Source organism: Branchiostoma floridae, chromosome 2 (genome assembly GCF_000003815.2).
Source record: "Branchiostoma floridae strain S238N-H82 chromosome 2, Bfl_VNyyK, whole genome shotgun sequence".
In the NCBI taxonomy this organism is placed as follows: domain Eukaryota; kingdom Metazoa; phylum Chordata; class Leptocardii; order Amphioxiformes; family Branchiostomatidae; genus Branchiostoma; species Branchiostoma floridae.
In genome coordinates, this window is record NC_049980.1 from 33,267,774 (window position 1) to 33,292,075 (window position 24,302).

The 24,302-nt window shown below is 39.9% G+C and overlaps 4 protein-coding genes across 13 annotated transcripts in view; 2 read left to right on the forward strand and 2 right to left on the reverse strand.

The window, feature by feature from the left end:
* LOC118409197 (probable E3 ubiquitin-protein ligase HERC1) overlaps positions 1-495 on the reverse strand; it is a 241,474-nt gene extending 240,979 nt beyond the window's left edge. Inside the window, exon 1 of the mRNA XM_035810066.1 lies at positions 236-495. The gene's annotated coding sequence lies outside the window, so the exon portion shown is untranslated. The remainder of the gene's footprint in view (positions 1-235) is intronic.
* Positions 496-1,354: 859 nt separating this feature from the next.
* Positions 1,355-3,540, forward strand: LOC118410618 (glutaredoxin-like protein C5orf63 homolog). The gene is made up of 3 exons (XM_035812400.1): positions 1,355-1,485; positions 2,519-2,575; positions 2,939-3,540. Exons 1-3 carry the CDS (start codon positions 1,366-1,368, stop codon positions 3,104-3,106), a joined length of 345 nt encoding a protein of 114 aa, XP_035668293.1. The 5' UTR covers positions 1,355-1,365; the 3' UTR covers positions 3,107-3,540.
* A 2,187-nt stretch (positions 3,541-5,727) lies between these two features.
* LOC118406572 (DET1 homolog) lies at positions 5,728-14,339 on the reverse strand. Of its 8 annotated transcripts, none has more exons than XM_035806704.1 (4): positions 14,176-14,339; positions 12,164-13,543; positions 9,311-9,502; positions 5,728-6,660 (listed from the first exon to the last, which is right to left on the reverse strand). In XM_035806704.1, the coding sequence occupies exons 2-4, from the start codon at positions 13,513-13,515 to the stop codon at positions 6,468-6,470; spliced, it is 1,737 nt and encodes a 578-aa protein (XP_035662597.1). In that variant the 5' UTR covers positions 13,516-13,543; positions 14,176-14,339; the 3' UTR covers positions 5,728-6,467. The 8 variants fall into 8 exon arrangements, with proteins under 8 accessions (XP_035662597.1, XP_035662568.1, XP_035662578.1 ...); XM_035806675.1 differs by lacking the exon at positions 14,176-14,339 and adding an exon at positions 13,749-14,029; XM_035806685.1 differs by lacking the exon at positions 14,176-14,339 and adding an exon at positions 13,866-14,025.
* Positions 14,170-24,302, forward strand: part of LOC118406597 (heterogeneous nuclear ribonucleoprotein K-like) — a 50,257-nt gene continuing 40,124 nt past the window's right edge. For all 3 annotated transcript variants that reach the window (XM_035806754.1, XM_035806764.1, XM_035806772.1), the window contains exon 1: positions 14,170-14,286. The gene's annotated coding sequence lies outside the window, so the exon portion shown is untranslated. The remainder of the gene's footprint in view (positions 14,287-24,302) is intronic.

Consider the following 24,302-nt stretch of genomic DNA (forward strand, 5'->3'; position numbering starts at 1 on the left):
TGCAAACAACATATGCATACTGGTAGATTTGTAGAGATAATCTGCTCCGTTCTGTTCTGCAAATTATTCTGACCCAACGTTTCTATCCTTCACCTCGGTCTAACTTTAGATGATCGGGCAGTTTTTGTCAACACACTCTTCTTCTTCTTGCGCTGTCCCACCACATGCCTACAGATATATCCACGCTATTACTCAACAAATGGACTCAAAAGTCGGCAGGAATGTTCAACATCACCTGAGCTATCTTGTCGGTGAAAAATGACTCTCAGCTAGGTCACAAACTTGCACAACGGACGCTTGTTGTCTGTACCGAAATTGGAACCATCCCGATGGGCCGACATTTTGTCGGCAATGACCTCATGTCAAGGGTTGGAGGTCAGATATCAGCTGTGTGAGAGACTGCCTCACAATGTGATGCACTGTTTGGGATTTTCTGCGGTTAACGTTATACCAAGGAGGTTTAGATAAAGGACTATAACGTTATACTTCTAAGATGATCAGTGAGTGATACCCTTTAAGTATGATAGAAGTGCCAATGTTTTGTCATATCTTTGATAACGTTAAAACATGATAAATTCTGATGAGTAACTAGATCTGATCAAGAAGCTTTCATCAACCTTGATCTGATATATTACTGTTAAACAATGTTTATGCAGTTTCTGATTTTTGTCTTAGGAGTGTGCTCATAGAAATAGGAAGGAGAAGGTATAAAGTACACCAAGGAGGTTATATTGATTGTCAGGTAACGTTTATACCTCAATCGAGCATAAAAAAATGATAAAATTAAAAGAACCCACCACACTCAAGGAAAAGAGACACTATACACCTTTCTCACGCGGCGGCCATGATAGATCTAAAACGAGTTCAATGTGGCAAACAAAAGGCTGTCCATCATGATTAGCAGTTCGACCAATGGTAGCCTGCCAACTAGAAAATCGACCAATAAGTGAATGGCTGCAAATTCGTTAAAAATTTGCATTATTATGTTGTTATTTTGCATCTCTTAAGGGACTATGGGGTCAGTCTACACTACTCTAAATTGCTACATCTTTCGGTGCATAACACTTCTTGTAATATTTATTATTCTATCTTATATCATGAAAATTTGTGTGGTTTGGGGAAAAACTAAATGGGACCTGATTTTAGAAATAAGTTTTGTCTGTTTGCCTCATTGACCTCTTCTTCGATCTATCATGGCCGCCGCGTGAGAAAGGTGTATGGCAGCCCTTCCTGGTGTGAGTGTATCATAATATACAGCTTGTAATGTTCAGTACCCTAAAAAGAAAACCACTTCAAAAGTTTCAAGATTTACACTGTATTACTAGTATATGTACACAGATTTTCCTCTTTTTTTTGTTTCCAGGCATGATAGTCCAGAGACGAGTAATGCAGGGTGCATTGTGGGCAGTCCGACATCACGGCTGGCCGATCTCCAGACTGTTTTCAACAAGAAAGACGTTACCCATTCTGACCCTGTATACCAAGGTAAAATTGTGGATATCAAACCTCTTTAGGCTTTAAGTACCTGTCTCTAGGAGCAGGAGTGACAGGCTTTTCTTGGCTTATGATCTTTTTTATTTATTCATGGCACATCAGTTTTTCTACTAAGTTGTGCCAATTGCCCTTAGGCTAACCTTCTTTGCAAACTTCTTGCGATGCCGTGGCTCTATTTTTTAGATTTGGGTATCCTACGTCCAGTTTATGGTGTCCTTATGTTTTATTACTTATAGAGTCCATTCCAAGACACCATGAGGGGTTTTAGGCGATATTTATAATTAGTCTGAATTATTTTGAATAAAAGAATATCTGAGCCACAATAATTGAATTATTTTTAAAAAAATTGACTGAGAAAGTACTCATATATTTTAATTCCTTTGAATATTTTAGAAACATTTTGAAAGTAACTGTACAAAAATATCTTTATTTAGAATAATTGTGAAACCTCTGTGTGATTATTTGATGTTTACAAATATTTACAAAAAATGGTAAACCTCGCCAAATGGTTAAATTAGTTTATTGCCCCCATAAAAGTAAGCCCCATTGTTGTATCTGTATATTTTTAGATTTCACTCGTGGATCCTTTGTGATGGGCCATTGCTGCATGGCACCCAACCATACTTTGCAAGGATGTGTGAATTGCTATCTTCCCAGCCCACTGAACCATTTACAAAAAATGGTAGAAAATGGTAAATAATGGTAGAATGCTGTTATCATTATTTAGAAACCATTAGAAGTATCCAATTCCACACGATGAATATTTCCAAAGTTTTACAGGACCAGGGAAATATTTATAAAGTTGAAACAGTGTTAGAAATATTTCTGAAGTATCAAATGTCCTAGACATATAATTACAAAACTTTAAAATCAATTCTAAACAATGGCCACAAACATCCGCACGGTGTCTTGGAATGGACTCTAGGCTCCTAGCAAGGACGTGATATAACGTCCTTGCTCCTAGTTAATACAATGCAAGGAACATATACCAATAAATGAATAATACTTTTTTTTCTTTCTCTAGGAGGTGTGTCCCTTATGTGATGAAGCTAAGGAAGTTTTAGAGCCATACAGACATAGGGTAAGCACCTGAAGACAAAATTTCTGGTTTGCATCAAAATTGAACTTTTAGTTTTTATCCTTCCTGAAATTTCCCTAAATCTTAAGGTGCTGCAGTTCACTTCCAAGAAGATATGAGGCGCTGTTGACAAGTTTCCTGACAATGCAGTGAACTGGGTTCATTGACAGTAGTTCACCTGTTGACCAGGTAGTTCCTTCACAGAACTTCTTTTCCGTGGCTCTCCTGCCAATGGATGGGTCTGTAACCACCTTTCATTTTGTTATTTCAAGTATAACTAATATATATAAATGTCCCCAGAAATATGTGGTGTGAAGCCTATGTGTATGTTTACATGATAAACATCTCTGCATCTCTTTTCTCCAGTTTAATCTGGAAGAGGTGGACATCACAAAACCTGACAATAAGCAGTGGTTCAAGCAGTACAGATATGAGATTCCTGTCTTCCACTTCAATGGAGAATTCCTGATGAAGCACAGGGTGGATATCCCAGCCTTGGAGGAAGCCCTGAAGGAATGGGAGGACGCAGCATAACGTTGTATGAACTGCCATTTACCTTCATCCATAATTGTCCAGGGCTGATTTGTCCGTCACAATCAACTGAAACTTCCATCTCAGGTGGAGGGACGGGTCCTGGAGACAACCCTTGGGCAACATCCGACGTGTTGATTATTGTGATATTTAGTATTCAGAGAGAATGAAACGATCTATTCCTTTTTCTAGAAAATATTTTGTCTAGCCGATGATTGCCCCAAGGTACATTTTATTGCATCCTAGCAACAAATATGTCATGAGCATAGCCCCTGGAACCATTTTGATTGGAGGAATATCTTTGAAATTGCTGTTGCTAACAGCAAGGCTATCTCCGGCTCAAGATTTTTTTCCGTCCCACTCATTGTTTGGGAGCCCATTTTGTTAGTATTCCTGGTTAGATATGCCAATTTATGCCTATAAAAGTACATTTTCAACAGTGTTATGTCACTTTTGGGATGGATAGGGTAAAATTATTTTCCGTCCCTTGAAGCAGATTTACGTCTGTGGATGGGAGGATGGGTCTTAGAGACAGCCCTGCTATACAGTATCTTTTTTTAATCCAGTGCTGGTTTATATCTATGATGTTGAATGCCCTTTTATCTTCCCCAAGGTCTCATTTTTATTTATTCGTTTTCCCTTTGAGTTACCAGTCAAATCACTTTCCATTTTATTTCAAAGTTTTCATTTTCCTTGCTAAAACCTAATCCCATTAATTGAAATTTGAGCATAAGTCCTTGAGAAATTCTAATGGAGCAGTTGTTAATGAACCCTGTACACATGACTATGAAATGTATTTGTTTTCCCATTTACTTCCAGCTGTTCTAACCAAGATTTGGTTACATCTGAATTTTCAGTGACTGAAGGTCTTTGCTCTGTGTTACCTATGAAGAAGTATATGTTTTTTGCAATCTATTTTAAGCATGTTGGGGGGTCAAATTATATATGTAATATATACCTTTCTTGATGAAGATGTACTGTAAATTTGAAAATGTTTGCAGCTGCTTTATTTTCACAGTGACCTCTCCCAGGTGATATTATGACAGGTGTGTGTGTATTTCCTTATGTATTACTGCTGTACTGTTTGAACTAAGAACGTTCAACTCTGTGAAAACCTTTCTCCTTCTATCGCAAAATGAAGTCATTGCAAAAATAACTCAATATACAAAATTGTTGGGAAACATCAATATAGTGCTCAAAGAGGCCCCACCTATGCCCAATTGTACAAGATTGTCACGTTGCTGAAATGAGATGTTGAGTGTGAACAGAAACAGAAAGACAACTCATCAGCAAACATTAGTCTGTTCCCCGCCAGGGCTCCAAATACCTTTTTCTGCACACCTGCACTGGTGCAGGTAACATTGAAAATTACCTGCACCAGACAAATTTTACCTGCACCACTCTGAATTTAGGATGGATCATACTAAAATTGTTGAGGAACCATTGCTTTTTCTTTCTTTTGTACTTTATTGGTGGTAACAGTCAATGCAGCTAATAGCAATCCACATACACTTACATCATATGACATTTAAAACCCAGTACATGGACCAGTGCAGGTTAGGTGCAGGTAGACACCAGAAGAAATGCCTGGACAGCTCCAATTTTATCTGCACTAACCTGCATATGCAGGTGGTATTTCGAGCCCTGCCTGCTGACAGTAGATGAGGACGGCACACATACAGGTGCCTCCTACAGACTGATTGCATCTGCACATGTCTTCCCTCGTGACCTCAATGCAAGCAACCGGCAGGCCATTGAATTTTTTATGATTCAATGAAGGTTCAAACAAACAGAAACTTGGTTTAAAAAATGATACAGATCTAGTAGCCTGTAGTAAGTTTCTTCTAGCTGAATACATCTACAAGACGGGAATGCGCCATGCCTCTTTTCCAGGTGGTTGATACGGTTTGGATATTCACCAGGCCTCCATCCGAGTGATTTGAAGTGAATCACCAACTCCAGACAGAACGATTAGCTCCATCCAAGCTATGCAGTTCCTGTTGTTACTTTATTGCCCACTGCAAAGATAGTAGATATGTGCACTGTATCTGTATCTATATAGCCGCTGTTCAGCGTAACACACCAGCTTCGTAGGCACGCGGGGCGGCAGCAGCTGGTTATATTACACTGAACGGTCCGTCACACCTAACTTTTGCACATCTATCTGCGTTTTTTTAAAACTGCCCCTACTATACTTGGTGATAACAAATTCCATAGTTCTGTGAAAGTACGGCACTGAAATGTATCCCGAAGTACTGTTTTTTTTAATCGAGCTAGTACTGATGTAACATGGAGACTTTGATGTGTATTGCACAAGTTTAATAACAAACAGGTTTATTTGTACAGACTTTGAAACATTCATCTTTCTAGACTCTAGACATAAACTTGCCTACTGCTAAGAAAAACAGTGCTAAGGAATACAGTTAAAACCTTTAGCTTTCAACAATGAGGTCTCTTACTAAGCCTGAACAAGAGAATAGTGCAGACAGAAATAGAAATACATGTACTAGTATACAGAAATACACAGAAAGAGGCAGTGTAGTATTTCATGCTACAATAATTTTGACTAACTTTTGACAGAAGAAAAATATGCTTACACTAAACTTCAGTGCATGTCGGAGATTGAAGATTGAACCATGGAATGCATACATAAGATGTGTTGGACTTAAATGTACTCAACTATGTCTTAAAATAGCCTGCCTAAATCATGCTCCTAGCAGCTTGCTCGACTGGTAGGCAGGATAAATTTTAGCACCTGGCAGCAAGAGTTTGTATAACACAGGCTACCTCATAAAACTCCATAGATAAAAAACATCAAGTTACAACAGTACAGCAATACACATACATTGAATTGAAATGTGTGGCATGTAAGAAGTGGTACAGTTATCACTTAAGTTGCAAATGGCACAGGAAAAAGATATGAACATCAAAAAATACACTACACAACTGATAGAACTCCTTCCTTCAAGAATAAAGCAACGACACACCAATCTATTTTCTTGGTTCTCAGTTTTTAAGGTGAAAGTATATTCAGTGTACTGCATAAAACTGGGTGCAACAAGGCACAAACCCGGTCCTCAGTCTTTGTTTTCATTAGGTTATTCCAGATGAGCGTACTTTTCTAATCCAAGAACCCAGAATACAGTAAACAATATCGAGGGCAGGGAAGAAAACTTGAATATGATTGTATAAAATTGAATATCATTGCATAAAACTGAGAGCACCAAGGCACAAACCTGCTTCTCCGGCTTTGTTTTAATTTTGTTATTTCCGATAAGCTTTTATTCTCAAATCCGAGAACCCAAAAATTACATTGGAGTGGCTAAAACCGTAGCACCAACAACATTCATTACACAGAAATATATTAGTCTGAGGGACAGTGTCTGACGTGAAAATTAACTACATATTCAGCGTTTGTTCTCTGTACGGAGATGGCGAACGGCTCGTACGGGTGGAACGTAAAAGCAACCAGGCGGCGCGCGGTGGGCGGGGTCTGACGGCCTGGCATCCCCGCCTGGATCTTAAACTTCAGCAGACCGGAGTCTCTGGCGTAGAACCTGTGTGTACGATGAAGACGGGAAAATAAATTCAGCAAAATTATTGAACTCTCTTGATGACTCCTGTTTCCCTCCTGTCTACAACTTATCAGCCTTCAAAACAAATGTCCACCGCTAACTCCCTGCACAGTTTCCACCTTCTTAGTTCACTGCCTTGAAGTGGTCTCATGACGTTGCTTTGAACAATCTTGTTAAAAAAAATTTCAAGAGGAAAATATGGGTGCACATCAGGGCTGTCTTCAGCCTTAAATTTCTTTCCGTCCCACTCATTGTTTGGGAGCCAATATTGTTGATTTTTGTTGTCAAATCTCTTGTAATGAGCATATAAAAATACAGTTTCACCATTTTTGGGACGGACAGGGTGACATTTGTTTTTTTTCCGTCCCAACAAGTAAAGAGACAGTCAAGTATTCAACACCCAAAAAGAGCTATCACTCTAAATACAGCACTTATCATGCCTTTAACTAGAACCTCCAAGAACAACATATTTTTTTCTCTAAATTTCAAAGCTGGCATTTGTCATTTTAACACATACACATAATTATTGACCACTGTCTTTCAACCCAAGAGGCAAAAAACAGTTAACAATGGTAACTATGTCATGTGTTTATTTATTTTTGCATGTTTTCTAAAAAAATATTTTGTTAAACCAAGGAGGTTATATAACCTCCTTGGTTTAACACGCATGATAACCCTGAAAAAGGATACATAAGTGCATGTCTCCCTGTGAATGTGCTGGTACCATTAGTGGTCTCTATACACATCTGGGCTAATCAGTCTGAACATAATTAGTCATCACCTGCTCATTAGCAAACGAGGCTGTGTGTGAGCTAATTCAACTGACAGTTACATTGTACATGTACATGCTAAGGTAAAATTTGGTGATGCTTGCCTCCTTAATAGCGGGCTGGCCTATTATGAGTTGGGAAATTTTTGTGCTTGTCATACACTGTTTTCTGATGGTGTGACAGTTCTCATTCGCCAAATAGCAATTACTCAAGCAACTGTATATGATTTTTGATCCAGTTGCTTGAGTTATGGCTATATGATCTTATTACCTGGATGTCTAACCTTCATCGACGACAATAATCTCATTGTTCACAGTTTCTAAAAGAGCTGGCAAACACGTAACCATGCACAATGACAACTAACATACAATCATACAATAGCATATGACAAGCACAAAAATAGCCAACCTCGTGAGCCTACTAGGGCTGCTATCCTTTCTAGTGGTCTTTATTCACTCACTTTAGTACTTCTCTTCGATGATTTTAGATTTGTATGCTCAACAACCTGTTACTCGTACTGACAAACAATCAGAAAACAGCATAGACATATACATAGGGCCATGACAACTGACATGCAATCATACAATAGCATATGACAGGCACAAAAATAGCCAACCTCGTGAGCCTACTAGGGCCGCTATTCTTTCTAGTGGTCTTTATTCACTCACTTTAGGAATTCTCTTTAATGATTTGAATTGTTGTATGCTCAACAACATGTTACTCGTACTGACATACAATCAGAAAACAGCATAGACATATACGTAAGGCCATGACAATTGACATGCGATCATACAATGTCACATGACAGGCACAAAAATAGCCACACTCGTGAGCCTACTAAGGCCGCTGTCCTTTCTAGTCCTTTCTTTATTCACTCACTTTAGTACTTCTCTTTAATGACTTGAGATGTGGTATGCATCTGTTACTCATACTGACATACAATCAGAAAAAGGTATATACATAAGCACAAATAAAGTCTAACTTGTAGGTACTGTATATCAAGGAAGAAGCTATCACCATAGCTGAGCTATGGTGATAGCACCTTCCCATTGGTGCTCACAGTGTGAATATTAATATTCAAGATTAGAATGTCCCAACATGAGGGAAATGGACACTTGCATATGTCAAGCATGAAAGTCGTCATCCTGGAAAATATCCCTTGCAGTGGAGAGCCACTTTGACTTTTTTCCAATACTAGCCATTAGGCCACAGCAAGTAAACTTTATGTGGGAGTAATGATTCATAATGTGCAAAACATTTTGTTTCCTCTCAAGATGGTCAACATGACAAGAAAATACAGAAAATGTGAAAATATGTCTTGTGGTGGCACTTGTAGTGACACTAGTAAGGTAGTCATGAATGTACTAATAGTTGTAGAAATGAAACTAGTTCGGTAGAGGCAACACTAGTGTGGTGGTTTTGTGTGTAGCTGCCAGCTTAGTACCAGTTTACCACATATGTATGGGTGTCACTTTGTGCGTATAAGAGTATGTGAGTATAAAAGACTTGTTGCTTAAATTCTAATTACAAAGTTTATGGTCCCTATTTTGAAAATTTGGGCATCCATTTTTTTTACCCATCTTATATTTCTTCGCACTCTCACATTAGATTGGGAAATTACAGGATGTCATCCATAAAATTTACTTCCTGCGGCCTTAGTGAGCAAGCAGTAATCTCCAAGCAGATTCTACAATGGCATAAGACAGTACCAAACTGGCCAAGGAGTGTACTAGTAGTCAGCTAAGACTAACACACTCCTAAGTCCTAAGCCAGCTTCACTCCTCTGCCAGCTTAAATTGATACTATCTTATACATCTTATGCTACCGAAGGATCTGCTTGGAGATTAAGCAAGCAGCATTACCTGATGGGATGGTCCCCGCAAGCCTTTGGTCTCTCCATGACCGACACCCACTTGTCGTCGTAGCTGAAGAGCGAGAGGTCGAGGTAGGGACTGCTGCTATAGGACTGGGCACTGATGGGCAGCTGGGCAAGCAGGCGCTTCACTGCCTCCGTCTGACCACCGTACTTAGCATGGATGATGGTGTGTTTAAATCTGTGGGGAACAGGGGGAAAGGTTAGGACATATTGATGAAGACATCCATGTAATCAGTCTGAATTGTCTTACAACGTTTCCTATTGGACATCTGAAATTGTCTTCATTCAGAGTACAAAAGACCTGTTTCTTCCAGATCACTTCAGTGTCACTGACGAAGGATAGTGGATTCTATCCGATACGTCTGACCGTTTCAAAACCATATCCAGTTGCTTGAGTAACTACCTTTTGGCGTATCTTATTACCTGGATGTCTAACCTACATCGACGTATCCATGTAATAAGATATGCCAAAAAGCAGTTCCTCAAGCAACTTATCCGCTTCCGTCTGACCACCGTACTTAGCATGGATGATGGTGTGCTTAAATCTGTGGGGAACAGGAAAAAAGATCTCTAAAATATCTCAAATATTGCTACCATTGCCACTGTTTCATATAATGTTGTACTGTAACAAGATCATTTTATAGAATATCAATGTTTCTATCGGCCCATCGTACTTAGCATGGATGATGGTGTGTTTAAATCTGTGGGGAACAGGAGGAAAGGACATATTGATAAAGACATCCATGTAATAAGATATGCCAAAAAGCAGTTACTCAAGCACCTTCACCGCTTCCGTCTGGCCACCGTACTTGGCATGGATGATGGTGTGCTTAAATCTGTGGGGAACAGGAGGAAAGATCTCTAAAATATTACAGTGCACTATTCAGTTCAGTTCAGTCATCGATCAGGTGATGTCATTAAGTCACTCCAGATGGCTCTCACGCATGACTGACATGAGGTCCCTGTCTTGGAGACCAACATCCTCCTCGATCAACCTCCAAGCACATTGCAACAGGACTAGAATTTGTTTAGGGCATTACAGAACAGAATGCCAACTGCATATCAAAAATTGCTACAATTGCCACTGTTTCATATAATACTATGCTGTAAAAAGATCATTTTATAGAATATTAATGTTTCTATCGGCCCACCGTACTTAGCATGGATGATGGTGTGCTTAAATCTGTGGGGAACAGGAGGAAAGATCTCTAAAATATCTCAAATATTGCTACCATTGCCACTGTTTCATATAATGTTATGCTGTAAAAAGATCATTTTATATTAATGTTTCTATCAGGCCATCGTACACTTGTATTTAGCATGGATGATGGTATGTTTGAATCTGTGGGGAACAGGAGGAAAGGACATATTGATGAAGACATCCATGTAATAAGACATGCCAAAAAGCAGTTACTCAAGCAACTTCACCGCTTCCGTCTGGCCACCGTACTTGGCATGGATGATGGTGTGCTTAAATCTGTGGGGAACAGGAAAAAAGATCTCTAAAATATCTCAAATATTGCTACCATTGCCACTGTTTCATATAAATGTTATGCTGTAAAAAGATCATTTTATAGAATATTAATGTTTCTATCAGCCCATCGTACACTTGTATTTGGCATGGATGATGGTGTGTTTAAATCTGTGGGGAACAGGAGGAAAGGACATATTGATGAAGACATTCATGTAATATAAGATATGCCAAAAAGCAGTTACTCAGGCAACTTCACCGCTTCCGTCTGGCCACCGTATTTGGCATGGATGACGGTGTGTTTAAATCTGTGGGGAACAGGAGGAACGATCTCTAAAATATCTCAAATATTGCTACCATTACCACTGTTTCATATAATGTTATGCTGTAACAAGATCATTTTATAGAATATCAATGTTTCTATCAGCCCATCGTACACTTGTATTTGGCATGGATGATGGTGTGTTTGAATCTGTGGGGAACAGGAGGAAAGGACATATCGATGTAGGTTAGACATCCACGTAATAAGATATGCCAAAAAGCAGTTACTCAAGCAACTTCACCGCTTCTGTCTGACCACCGTACTTAGCATGGATGATGGACTTTTTTTATTGATGGTGTGTTTAAATCTGTGGGGAACAGGAGGAAAGGTTACTGAAATGTTATCGAATGCTGTGCAACAGGATTAGAACTTTGATAAGGCCATTACAGAACAGAATGACAACTGTGTACTGAATAGAACAGAGAACCAATTAAGTCTGTTCTATGTGGACAGGTTGTCGACTGGTCGCTATATGGAAAGGATTCCTAATGCTTATATCAATGGGGAAAATTAAAGGGGCCAAAAAAACTTAACTCTGATGTGAGATAACTTACTAGTATGTAGATGTGGTCACTTGTGCTGGTTTGACTGTATATCACATTATCAGTGGCCAGGTATTCCTTATATAGGGGTGGTCACATGTACATGTTTATTTATCTATCAATCTTGTAGAGTCGTCCCTTCAGACTTCAGTTTTCGAGAAATAGATTTCTACGGGAGCCGTTCAACTTAATTAAAAACTTCACTGAACAGTACACTAACACATGTAATAAGAGAATAGGTAATAAAAACTTATTACCCCAGTTTATTTTCATATCATAGTCATACTGCAATGTAGATTGGTGATATTGTACTATAGTAGAAGCCAGTTAATTGCACAATGGATTAACGCACACTTCTGTTAACTGCACGGAATCTCCAAGCCACAAACAGGTGCGGTCCAGCTAGATAACTTCGCATTATTGCACCAGCCGGATAATTGCACGAAATTCACTGGCAAATAGGCCGTGCAATTAAGCGGCTTCTACTGTAGTATGTAAACCTGCCTTCTCTGTATCTGTCGAGCGTAGATGTTGCTTGAGGCAGAGCATGTGAAGTGGACGGGCTGCGAGTGGAGGGAGGCGTTCCTGAACAGGTCACAGAAGTTCTCAAACAGCTCCAACAGCTCTTCTGACGTGTTCTCAAACACCGCCACAACGTTCGTCGACATCATGTCGTAGACCACGAAGAACGAAGGCTGTGAGTTTGGGTCCTGGACGCGTAGCGTCACCACATCCTCGCTGGCGTACTTAATGAGAAGATGGTTCTCGTCAAGCAGCTGCATCTTCCACATCCTCAGCATGCAGAACTGGTCAAAGTACTGGAAAAACTGCCGCAGGGCGAAGGGGGACCCGTCCTGCTTCGCCCTGCTGTAGAGGAACACCAGCAGCCGGTGCTTCAGGCAGTTGATGGCGGTCTCCCTGAACGGGCGGACCTGTTGCTGCGTCGGGTTGAACTCCTGCCTGACGTGAGACAGCATCAACTCGTCGTCCTCGTAGCAGAACCTTCCGATGCTCCGAACTCCGACAAAGTAGCCGTCCTCCCCGATGTGGAATATGTGGACGGTCTGCTGCTGAACCGACAGCACGGCGAGGATGTTCCTGTACAAGTAGAGACCCTGGTTGTGCGAGAGGAAGATTTTGTCGCACTTGAACTGTTTTGTGTCGCACAGCCTACCTGTGTGCATGTCCACTATGTGGAGGGAGTAGTCCTCGAGCGGAGATCGGGGGTTGGGGGCTACTGATTCGTTATTCTGGTACATGTCGAAGAAGTACGGATACGGTTCCTCGGGGACATACATGGCCGATCCAACAATGACGTATCTGCTGTCCTCCGTGAAGAGGCTGCACTCTCTGTTCAGATGCTCCCCGTTCGGCGCCACGCTTGTGGTGTGCATGAGTTCAAAGAAGGTGTCAAACAAGCACGCCCGGATCTGAGCAGCGTCGTTGCTGGCATCTGTTCCAGACAGCAATTCCCCCTCCCGACTGAACAGAATGTTCTCTGCTGCGTGCGAGCCTCGGAATTTGTAGATCTCTATCGAAGTCTGGTCAGAGGAGAAGGCAATAAAGTGCTTCCCGTCTGGTGAAAACTTTCGCAGAAAACATGGCGGCTTTTCGACATTGACGATGGTGAAGTTGGGGAACAGGTTTTGGTGAAAGGAGCGAGCTATGTGCCAGTTGGTGCCCGGGAAGGCAGCGTGCGTCTCTCTCTGCCGCAGCCTGTGGACGATGTTCTGGTTAGGTATGCGCCGAACTTTGATGAAGTCTGCGAAGCTTTCGCTGCCGAAGGAATTAGTGGGACCTTCCATATCTTCCCATGCTGCCTCCCCCTCACAAAACGCTTTGGTGGAATCTGCCATTGATCATCGCTCTCCAGGCATAAGCACGCTGAAAAAAAAAGAAAATGTTTTCTTTAAGTTCAAAGGATGTTGAATACTCTAATACAAACATGATATGTCTCTGAACACTTGCCGTGACTAGCTTTATTTAATAAAATCTATGTTCAAATTTGATTGTATTAATATACAACATTTCTATAAAACAGGAATGGGCTTAGCGGAGAAGGAAACGGATTTATACATGCAACGTTTACCTGAGTTTGAAGGGGATCTTGATTTTTGTACTAGTGCGAGCGCGAGTTCTTTCAAATCTTCAGTTTGCCATGCTAAACGGCTTTTTAACATCCCCAGACAATAATTCGGCAACTTTCCCCAAAGCGATCACTTCGATTGTCGAAGGTGAATCCCTTGTGACAACAGTTGATCATATATTAGCTGAAGTGAACGATAAATCCGCGCAAATAACAGAAAATGCAACCTGTCTCGTCTGCTAGGCCGCCATACTGTTTGGTTGACCTCTTACCTCATTCATAGATGGACAAAAGCTAACAACAACTCTGCTCGACTAAAAATGCGCACACATTAGATGGTTTAAAAGATTCTGTTTATATCTTTATCACATATCATATATTTCTTGTACAATTTAGCAAAATCTGTAACGCTGTAGGTTTGAAACGTTACCAGGTCAACTTCAGCATAGGCCATCAGGAACAGGGTGAGGCACGCCGGATCAGCCATTTTGTTCACATTGTTTCCGGGTGGACTCTCGGACAGCTGCACAGATTTCACACGGTAAAACCCAATTCTTCTTCACTTTGATCCGTTCTGAATATTTTTGTGGAGTCTAGAAGAGTGCATGCATGAGAAAATATGTTTGATAGTCGCGATTCTTGTCGAGGTATGGCATAAGCAGACTTTGAAATTTAGCTTCCCCCTCATAATCATGCAAAGTAAGATCAAGTAAGAAAGCGCGCCTTCCGCTTCCATTCTATAAAGGAAGATATTTTGCACTGTATACATAAAGGAATCCCAAACTAATTTGAGACAGGCATCTGGCTGAAGAACGCGTAAGATTTGATCTGCATCTCTTGTGAAGCCTTCTGACTATGAACAAATCGCGCGCGTGTGTGTATGTTTGTTGGGGGAGGGGGGCAGATAATTTTGTGGGTGGAGCATTTTCGAGTGGAGTGGGTCACGGGAAATTAAGACCAAAGGCAGGGATGATAGTTACTTCCTGTTTGTTGCTCGCATTACATATCATGATTTGTCCAAGTCACTTTTTTTTGGTAAAAAATCTTGATAAAGGTCTTGAAGTTGGGCGTATTAAGTTATTCAAAAGAGATTATTTATGAGGTCACCAAATAATTTATGCAAGTTGTTTGTTTGTTTATTGAGATCTCCATTTACAAGGCAAGAGAGTTACAAATTTCTCAGAACTTCAGATTCGTATTGTTCATCCATTACAACTGCCATTGGCTTGGGTAAAACAATCACAGAAACTCTGCCTCAGCTGGTGATTATTCTGAATGACCCATGCCCTGTCAAGCCTAACTAAATTACCTTTGCGCATCTATATTGATCAAACTCCAAGCATTATGTAACGTTACGTAAGTAACGTTAATAGTTGTAGTATCCCCAATTCCCCATACAATCCAGTAAAACAAACGTGAAACAGAAACCATTGAAACTCACAATCATTTGATCTCCCTTGTTGCCTTTTTATTGTACTGATTGTATTGACCAGTCTACATTATATCATTTCAAAGTTTATTTTTGTCTCTTACAGTGGTACACTGTATTAGCCTGGTATCCAGCCATATCCAGCCATATTATAGCTCCCTAGTCTCTTCTGTCCTCTCCGCAAAATTTGCTATCAAAAGTACAATCAAGCTTAAAATTTAAATGAACTTATACGGTACAATGAAGCCTTTACAGGTGATGACCACATTACATGTTAATAATAAGTATGTAATTGCTTTGGACAACCTCAAGTCAACTGTACACACTTGTGCCACACCTTCAGAAACATTACATAATACTGTATGACCACATTACATAAGAGCCACCTGGCCAATATGACCACTTCTTGGTGGTCTCTTGTTAGATGATCTTTCCTATTTTCGCATGAATTGAGAATCCTGTGTATAAATGTCTACATAGAGCAGATGTTATCAGTTCCCTGAGTTGTTTCCTAAGACAGTTTTTATTTGACTGTGCCAGCGACCATCCTGTGAGCCTCCATAATCAATAGCTGCACACCTGTACACGTGGCGTGACTGGTCCGACTAGTTCTTCACCCAGTTAAAGGTTTAAATCAAACAGCTTGTCATATCCTCCTGCACATGCTTCTACCTGTACATTTTGTATGATCAGATGTTCAACAGCTGTGAAAAGTGTTCCCTTTGCCCAGATAGAACAGAACAGAACAGACAGACAGAACAGGTAACATTTTCGTATTGAATTCTCATTTGAAGTTTGGAGAGCTGTGGTGTAGTAAAACCAGTAGAAGCTTGCCAGTTGAACTATGTTTTGTATTCTTTTGTTTGAAAACATTTGAGACTGTACTCAGTACTACTCACTAAAGGTTACTAGTACTTGATTGATTGATTGAAGGTTACTGAAGTTGTAAAGGATAAGTAAGAAAGATCAGAAGCAAATTAAGGGTGTTCGCTGTTGACATAAGGAGTATGCTCAAGCGCAGTTTGAGCCCCAACTTCCGGCTCTAAGGCTTGGGAAAGTATAAAATCTAATTATTTGTTGCAATTTAAGACTTTCCGTCACCTGTAAATGTAATGCTCTCCTGTCTGCATCTGTCTCATAACATTTGGCTTTCTATTTTGTGCTTTTTTTTCTTCATGCCTTCCAGCTATGAGACATAAAGAAAATGATAAAAAACAGTAAGCTTGATAAAGATGCCTAAAAACATTTTTTAAAAACAGCGTTAGCCAAACCTCTGCTTGGGTTGGAGGGAAACCTCAAGGCGAAGGTTAAGATGCCAAGATTGGCAGGTGGAATCCTAAACCAAATGCTCTCCTTGGCTAATGCAGTAATGGATCTTATTTTTACTTTAGTGGTGACCCAAGTTCCAGGAAATAGTTTTTTTTCCACAGAATGGAACAGGATGTTGCCAACAAAATACACCAGTGTGTGTACAGTGTAAGACCCCATTCATACCAAAATTTGCGTATCGAGATTTGCTCAGGCACGGAACTGATCTGGATTTGTGGATCCTGGTATGAATGGTGGTGTTATGAGGGTTAATCCTGATAATCTATGTGTCAAAATAGTCAAATAAACCTGCTTGGTGTAATTTGTCATTTTTCGTGAAGTATTTGATTCTGATCCCCATTTGTGACTGATAATATGTCACTATTCTTCCTGGAGTCCTGGTGAAATGATGTAAATCACGGTTAATCCTGATCCACTAAGATTAAGTAAGAAAGTGTCACAATATTCAAATGAACCTGCTTGGTGTAATTTGTCATTTCGGTTAAGTATTTACATTCAGGTCATGCACGTGACTTGTGTATTAAAGGATAAGTATATATTAAAACATATACTTATACTTAACTCATGCCAAGCCATAGAATTGCTATAAATCCATTTAATTTTGTGATTAGTAATTTTAGCAGTTGGTTGCAATGAGAGTGCCATAGTTTACAGCATTTCATTCTGATGATGGGAACGAACATCACTGTCCCAAATGTAAGGTGATCAAATACGGTGATCAAATTTTACCGGTAGCTGTTCAAAATATAGCAAAAGTGTCTAAAATCAAGTTACCATCGACAAAGAAAGAAATCAAGAATGGTGCTTGTATTTTCCAGCACCCATTTTTCATATATTTGGCACTCGCAAAAAATATGTTTTGCATCTCGAGTGCAACTACCTGTTGAGCCTACAATATTCAGTGTTTGATATTCACGGCCAGTAGCATGCATATGTTGCCATGGCGCTAATGTGGTCTGCATATTCCCGCTCACGCTCCCCATGTTGACAAGTGAGATGTGATGAGGGCTCATGTTGGGGAGGTTTGACATTGTGGAGGGTCTGGCTTCCATCAGAACAACTTACAGGGGGTCAAAACTGGGTCGGCAGCGGCCATGATGGGTGGTGGAGCAGGTAGCATCAAGGTCACCTTGGAAGGGCCTAGGGAAAAAATGTTGTGTTTCCTGTTTACTACCCTAGAAAAATCTGCCGATCCTAGACTTTTTTCTTGCGGGTGGGCAGTGGAGTTGCATAGTTTCCAGTTAGAATTTTTACTCAGCCTGCTTCCTATTGAAGTAAAAACACTGCTTGTCATGTCTATTGAAGGATAGATGTATCTATTATGCACAATATTCAGGTTTGATTTCAGGTGAGAGACACTTTGTGTCCTCATGCATTTCAGTTTACTTTGTTCAACTGTATTATAATATGTCACATTGGGTTTGGCCAGCCTAAAAAAATTACAAGGAAAAAAATTCATACCTACCGACCCTAATTTTTTAAGGATAGAAACAGGAAACACAACATCTTTTTCTCTAGGCTTTAATAGGGACATTAGAAAACGTTCGCAGGTTTCCTCCAGTGCATAATTGTGCGTAGTTCCTGCATTGGTGGTGGAGAATCTACCGAAACTGGTGCGAGGAACAGAGATGATTTCAAATTCAAGGCCAGAACTACCCTGGATATCAGAGTACAACTTAGCCGGCTAAGGGACTTTACGCCTTCACGCATGCGTGAGGCGTATCTCCCCGGGCCGGCTAAAGTCGGTTTACGGGGCTATGTTGCTAGCGGCCCGCGAAAGAACCGTAGCCGCGAGCGCTGTTCTCTGGATACCAGGGTAGGCCAGAACAAACAGGAGAGAGCCAACAGCAATTATGGCTCCAGTACTGTAAATGTTTAGATGTTTGCAGTGTTTTTTAAGGCAGTTTTTTTGCTGTGACGTTCTGAAATGAAAATTGTCTATACCACACCAATTACATGTGGTTACAATAATTGCTATCAAGACAGTTGCACAGAAGCCCAAAATATACATTTGGGGCACAGACTTTATTAGCATAATCCATGCGGGAAGGAAAGAATGTTTATGGGGTCAGGTACCTGTATACTATATATTTCTTGGGGAAATGTAAATTACAGTAAATTGATTATTTTTGTGTGTGTTGCAGTATTAGAAAAAAAGGTTTTTGCAGGGTTATAAATTTATGGTTGAACTTCAACTTGAAGCAATTTTGTAGTATAGTCAGGACAGTAGACACAAGGTCCACGAATTTGTGGTCAGGTGGAAAGGTCACTGCAAAAACCCAGGGGAAAAAACACTGCAAAAGTTACAAGATTTACAGTAGCTTGCCTGTAGGGCCTGGAAATACATGTGGCCTGTCACCCACAAAAAAAATAAACAGTGCAACCAAGACCAAAGTAACTAACCAAAGGCCTGTTGGATGCCGGTTTGCCCGTCGGATACTACCTTACCACTGATCTGTTTGGAGATCAGTACCGAAGGACATTTGAAACCTTTGGGTGTTCCTTCATTTCTGTAGCTATAGGCCTTGTCATTGTCCCATGAGAGATAGTTATGCCTGACATGAACAAAGAAATACAAGGCTGTGACAGGTGGTTTCACTAATGAAACAGTGTGTTAATGCATCATATTGTCCTTCACAATGGGGGGGGGGGGTCCTTCTTATTGCTATTGTCATGGTCTCGACATTCCTCTATTACCTGTAATTTTGCAAGTAATTTTAGAGAAATTTATAAAGAAATATGCAAATATACGCATACATGCAAGCATGCACACACACAAACATTCACACGTACACACACACACTATTCATGTTTGTGATATCTCACCTAGACTGGTGTGAAAATTTGAAAATATAATATTATTATACTGGTAATACACGTGTAATGGTCACAAGTGTTGCATGCAGCACTTGCATTGATAAATATTAACCATTGTCTAAAATTCATTTGCTTTGGTGTTGACGGAAAATTTGTGGTTTAAACAGTTCTACAGTAGAGCAGTTATCCAAATTTGAAACATAAAGTCATATTGTTGTGAATTTGTTGCAGACAAATCAACAGGAAAACTGAAAGATAAAGCCAATGCAAAGGTTTAAAGATTTACAGTACTAACAAACGTGCATACTTCACTACATGTGTTGATAAATATTAACCAGCACATCTACAGTTGTGTTCACACTTGTGACAGAGCTGTAATGCTCATTTTAACTGGGAGAGAAGGCAGCTGTTGCAGACAGAACGGGAACCCTTTGATCTCCTGTAGGCAAATGTGACCGTGTGGGCTATAAAAAGTGAAGGCACCAGGCGCAACCTGGGCTCCAAATTCAGAGATACGCATAATATTAAGGTACACAGAAAAATTTTGGGTGCACAATATGATGATAATGTTCGGCCATCGGATGTATGTCCAAGACCTAACATAATATTTAATGAAATTAAATGTCAGCAAAAAAAAACTGCACTGAACCAGTTAGACATAGAATAATTGATACAAGAAAAAAGCACCACCAAGGTTTTATTATTATTCTTTCTGATACTTAAACTGGAAAAATACATACTCTTGACTATAATATTTGTTTACATACAAATATCTAGGTGTACTGGTATACCCACAGTGACACATAAATTACACTGTCCAATTTTGGTTGCACAATAGTGCAAATACACCTACGTGCATACATTATCATCAAACCTGAGGTCGGGACCAGGCTAGTTCATACAAATGTATTTCACTCCATAAAGCCCTGTCTAACATAATCTAAGTTCTCAAAATCAATACCATAGTCTCCATAAAAGTGTCCACATAAGTGAAACTTCAGCAATGCACCCAGCCACTCAGTTTCTATAGGGGAATGGACAGAACTACATTGTATTTGGGTGTACAGGGACCTCATGATTTCCAGCCCTGGCATGGCATTGAACATGACGGGGTCAGAGGTTGTGTCATCACCAGCATTTGGCAGGAGCAGTTTGGGGAACAATTTATGCTTGGGTGACAAGTTGGGTCCCTAACACTGGGGACAGGCTCATGCCCCGGTGACATAGGATCCCAGCCAGGCCGCATAGTCGTCTGTATTTCAGTCTTCGGCCTTGAAGGTATGGAGGTTTCCCTGTGTAGTTTAGACCAAATCTTTGTCTCGTTTCATGTTCCTAATGTGTTTTTCACTGTTTAATAGGCGTTAGCATCTGTGGTTCATATGCAGCATGACATTCTGCTTTGATGTTTTTAGATGTATTCCTTAGAAGGTTAATATGTAAATTCCTGGTACATTGTCTATTATTGTGATCATCATATTTGGAATCTGGACCTGGTATTGCTGCCAATTTATATGATGTGATGTGGTTTGTATCCATATAATACACGTGCAATATTGATTATATCATTGTACTCTTTTCTTCCTTCCCATCAAACAAGAAATGTAATGCTTGAGACAAAGCGTTATCCTTTTTTTAATCTAATAGCTAACGAGAGCAATGTGCCTTCGCTATCAGTATAGTTCTCTTGTGTGGTAGTGTTGTTGTGTTAACTTGAACCCTGTGTTGTTAGATGTTATGTATTAAGCTTCTTGGCATGTTTTGAGTTTCAAAGAGTTGGAAGGGGGATACGCCTGATGTTTTATGATGTGACAGTAAAACAATAATCCAAGGATGCCAGTTATTGTTTTCTTCAGCTGTTTTCACCCGTACATAAAGTGTTATTCTGGTATTATCGGCTGAACACCCTTCTAGAAGCACCAGTGCGCTTATATTGCACATACAGTTTGAACAACTACATGTACTATTTTTGCTCTCTCCCCCCATGCACCCTACCGTTCCTTTTGATGTGTTTTGCTGGGATAGAAATACTGAGCGCGAAAGCACTTGTGTGCATCCTTTTGAGAGCGGTGTACCTTATTTTTGACTGGGCCAGGGGCATAGACCATTGCACATACATATAGATATTCGTGCACATTATGTTTGACACTAATATTGTACAAGAGTAACATACATATAATCCCCAAGCAGATCCTACGATGGCATAAGATAGTACCAAACTGGCCAAGGAGTGTAGTCAGCCAAGAGGTGTGCATTTGTCAGTAGCGAAACACACTCCTTAGCCGGCTTCACTCCTCTGCCAGCTTTTGATACTATCTTATAATGTATATGCTACCGTAGGATCTGCTTGGAGATTAACATACATACAGAACATTCTTCACATTCAAGTTAAGAAAAAGTAATGATTCAAGTTTCAACCTCTTAAAAGAGGGAGTAAGTTTGTAATTCGGGTGTGCTGACTTTCTACTTTATTCCATGTTGTGTACCGAAAGGTTTTTTCTGTGCACCTAAATTCTTTTGTTAGATGCAATGGTGCAAGTATTCCCAAAAATGAATTTCAATTTAAGCCCTGTTTGTGCTAATCTGGCATATTGGTCTGAGGCCTCATTAGCACAATTTCTTCATTTTCTCATAGATGAAAAAATTAAAATTTAAAGCCTTCAAGCTTAAAACAGAAGAAAGGTGGGAAGAAAACTTGTACCTTTCCTCATGTCTATTCACTCAATGAACGTGAAGCTGTATACCAAGGTACAGCCCAGACTTTGAGTTATTTCAATTTAGCAATGTTTTTGCTTAAGTCCAAGAACAAGCAATTACTCAAGCAACTGGATATGATTTTGCAACATGTATCATGCCTATTTCCAGTACATCACTGTTGATTTGATTTGATTTATTCGGCTGTATAATCATGAGAAATACAGCCAGGGCTACCCAACTAGCCGGAGGCTATTATCAAGGGCTAGCCCTGGTAGCATTACAATATACGTTATACAATAGTATACAGTATACAACAGTATTAACGTTCTTGCCTCTTTGTAAATGTATTTTCTTGACTTTTAGTTTAACTCAATTTTCTTGGTGACTAGAACCGACAAATAGAATTGGAATGGCCTGATAATGATCATGGAGAGTTGACAACTGATGCACACATGAGATGATAGCCAAAGTCTGATCCAACAGACCAATTATTTCTAATGGCCACGAAGAAAATACCATGCTATCACTACAATTTGATGATACTGCTCCTGTATTACTAAACTACATGTGTAGTTAGCTGTTCTAAAACTAAACATGGATTCTTTTCTACGATGCCGTAGATATGAGAATGCAACATGTTGAAAAGGCTTGATTTCATTAGAAGTAATACTAGTAACAATAAAATTTTATTGGTTTTATTTATTGATTTATTGGTTTGATTGTAAATAACAAACATTTTCATATTGATTGAAATTGTGCAATCTTCAAGTACATGAATACTTTACAGAAGGAACAAATAAAATGACATGATAATGGGGTAGCATTGAAGTTAGAATATGGATAGTCTGTGTAACACAAACTCCGCTGTTAAGGGCTGTAACTGCCCCCTCCCCTCTAGGGGGCCGGCGGATGTTTGGCGGGCTGCTATAAGCGAGATTTAATCAGGCTAGAATATGGAAGAAAGGTAGGATTTTCTAGAATCATGATTATTATGTTCTGAAAGACTGTGTTAGAAATGGGTAAACAAGTAAACAACATCTACAAATCTTGAACTAGTTCATCTGTAATATCCAACACAAAAATTGGGCTCACCCAAATTCTCGACTGAACAGCACCAGTAAAAAATTTGGGGAGTCCAATTTTTGTGTTGGATATTACAGATAAACTACACTCAGCACAAAAAGTTTGGAATATCAACTTCGGTTGATCATATTTCTGTTGTATCTGCATCAATTTCAATATATTATATATCAATAGAAAGCTTGCACTATTTTCTTTTCAATGGTATGAAACTCATTATCACTGTTAACTCATGGAACATACACTAGGCCTGCTAACGTGAGTGGGTCACGAAAAAAAGTGCCCAAATTCCCCCGTTTTTGTTCAAAACTGTATCGTCCGGTTGCTATAACCGCGGGTGACAATGATTCAATCAATCCCTTTTTCACCTAACGTTTGGTATACAGAACATCCAAGTTTCTTTTTGGCATATCTGAGTAGAGTATTTTATGACTGTAAATTCATGAAACGAGCACCAGGCCTGCTTACGTAAAGGGGGTCCTAAAGATAAAGTGCCAAAATTACCCTTCTAAAGAGTAAAGTCAATCACTCCATTCTGTTCATTTTTTTCTTCCGTCGGTATTGACTTGTGAATGAAGGCAAGTTGAATAAACAGGACATGTCAATCAAAGCTACTTTTACTCTTTATTCAAGCAAAAAATCTGAACCATGGCAAAAGGTGATCAGTCGAGTGCTAGCCATAAGCCATAGGAAGGCTATTCCCTAAGACTGTACTCCAGCATCCAATGGTCCTTTCTCTGTGTGGACTGCAGCTGGTGTTGTAATCTTGCAGAATGGAATTTGGTCCAATATTGAAGAGGTAGGATATTGCTGCTGGATGGAGGATGGTGTCCCTATATCTCACCACATTGAAGTTGCCTGGAATGATGACGAGTCTTGTTTTTCCTATGGTGGTTATACCGCCCCACACAATGACGCTGCCTCCACCACCAAATGCCGAAAGTTACTCTTGTCGTGTCAGCGTGCGGTTCTCCTTGCCGCATCCGCGCTTTGATTTGTCCATCCGACTATCGAAAGGGAAGATATACTCTATACTCTATTTTAAGCGTGCTAAAACCTTGTATGTTCCGTATACCAAGTGTGAGGTGAAAAAAGGATTGATTGAACCAGTGACACACGCGCCAATATCAACAGTACGGTACAATGTGAACAGAAGCAGGGGGATTTGGGCACTTTTTTTTCGTGACCCACTCATGTAAGCAGGCCTT

Bases quoted from the DNA above. Each gene is read 5' to 3' on its own strand.
- LOC118410618 (XM_035812400.1), top strand. From the start codon at position 1,366: ATGATAGTCCAGAGACGAGTAATGCAGGGTGCATTGTGGGCAGTCCGA. The intron at 1,486-2,518 runs GTAAAATTGTGG...TTCTTTCTCTAG, and splicing joins TTCTGACCCTGTATACCAAG to GAGGTGTGTCCCTTATGTGA. The intron at 2,576-2,938 runs GTAAGCACCTGA...TCTTTTCTCCAG, and splicing joins TAGAGCCATACAGACATAGG to TTTAATCTGGAAGAGGTGGA.
- LOC118406572 (XM_035806704.1), bottom strand. From the start codon at position 13,515: ATGGCAGATTCCACCAAAGCGTTTTGTGAGGGGGAGGCAGCATGGGAA. The intron at 9,503-12,163 runs GCAGGTTTACAT...TGTTCCCCACAG, and splicing joins GCTCGACAGATACAGAGAAG to ATTTAAACACACCATCATCC. The intron at 6,661-9,310 runs GTAATGCTGCTT...TCGTACACACAG, and splicing joins TGCGGGGACCATCCCATCAG to GTTCTACGCCAGAGACTCCG.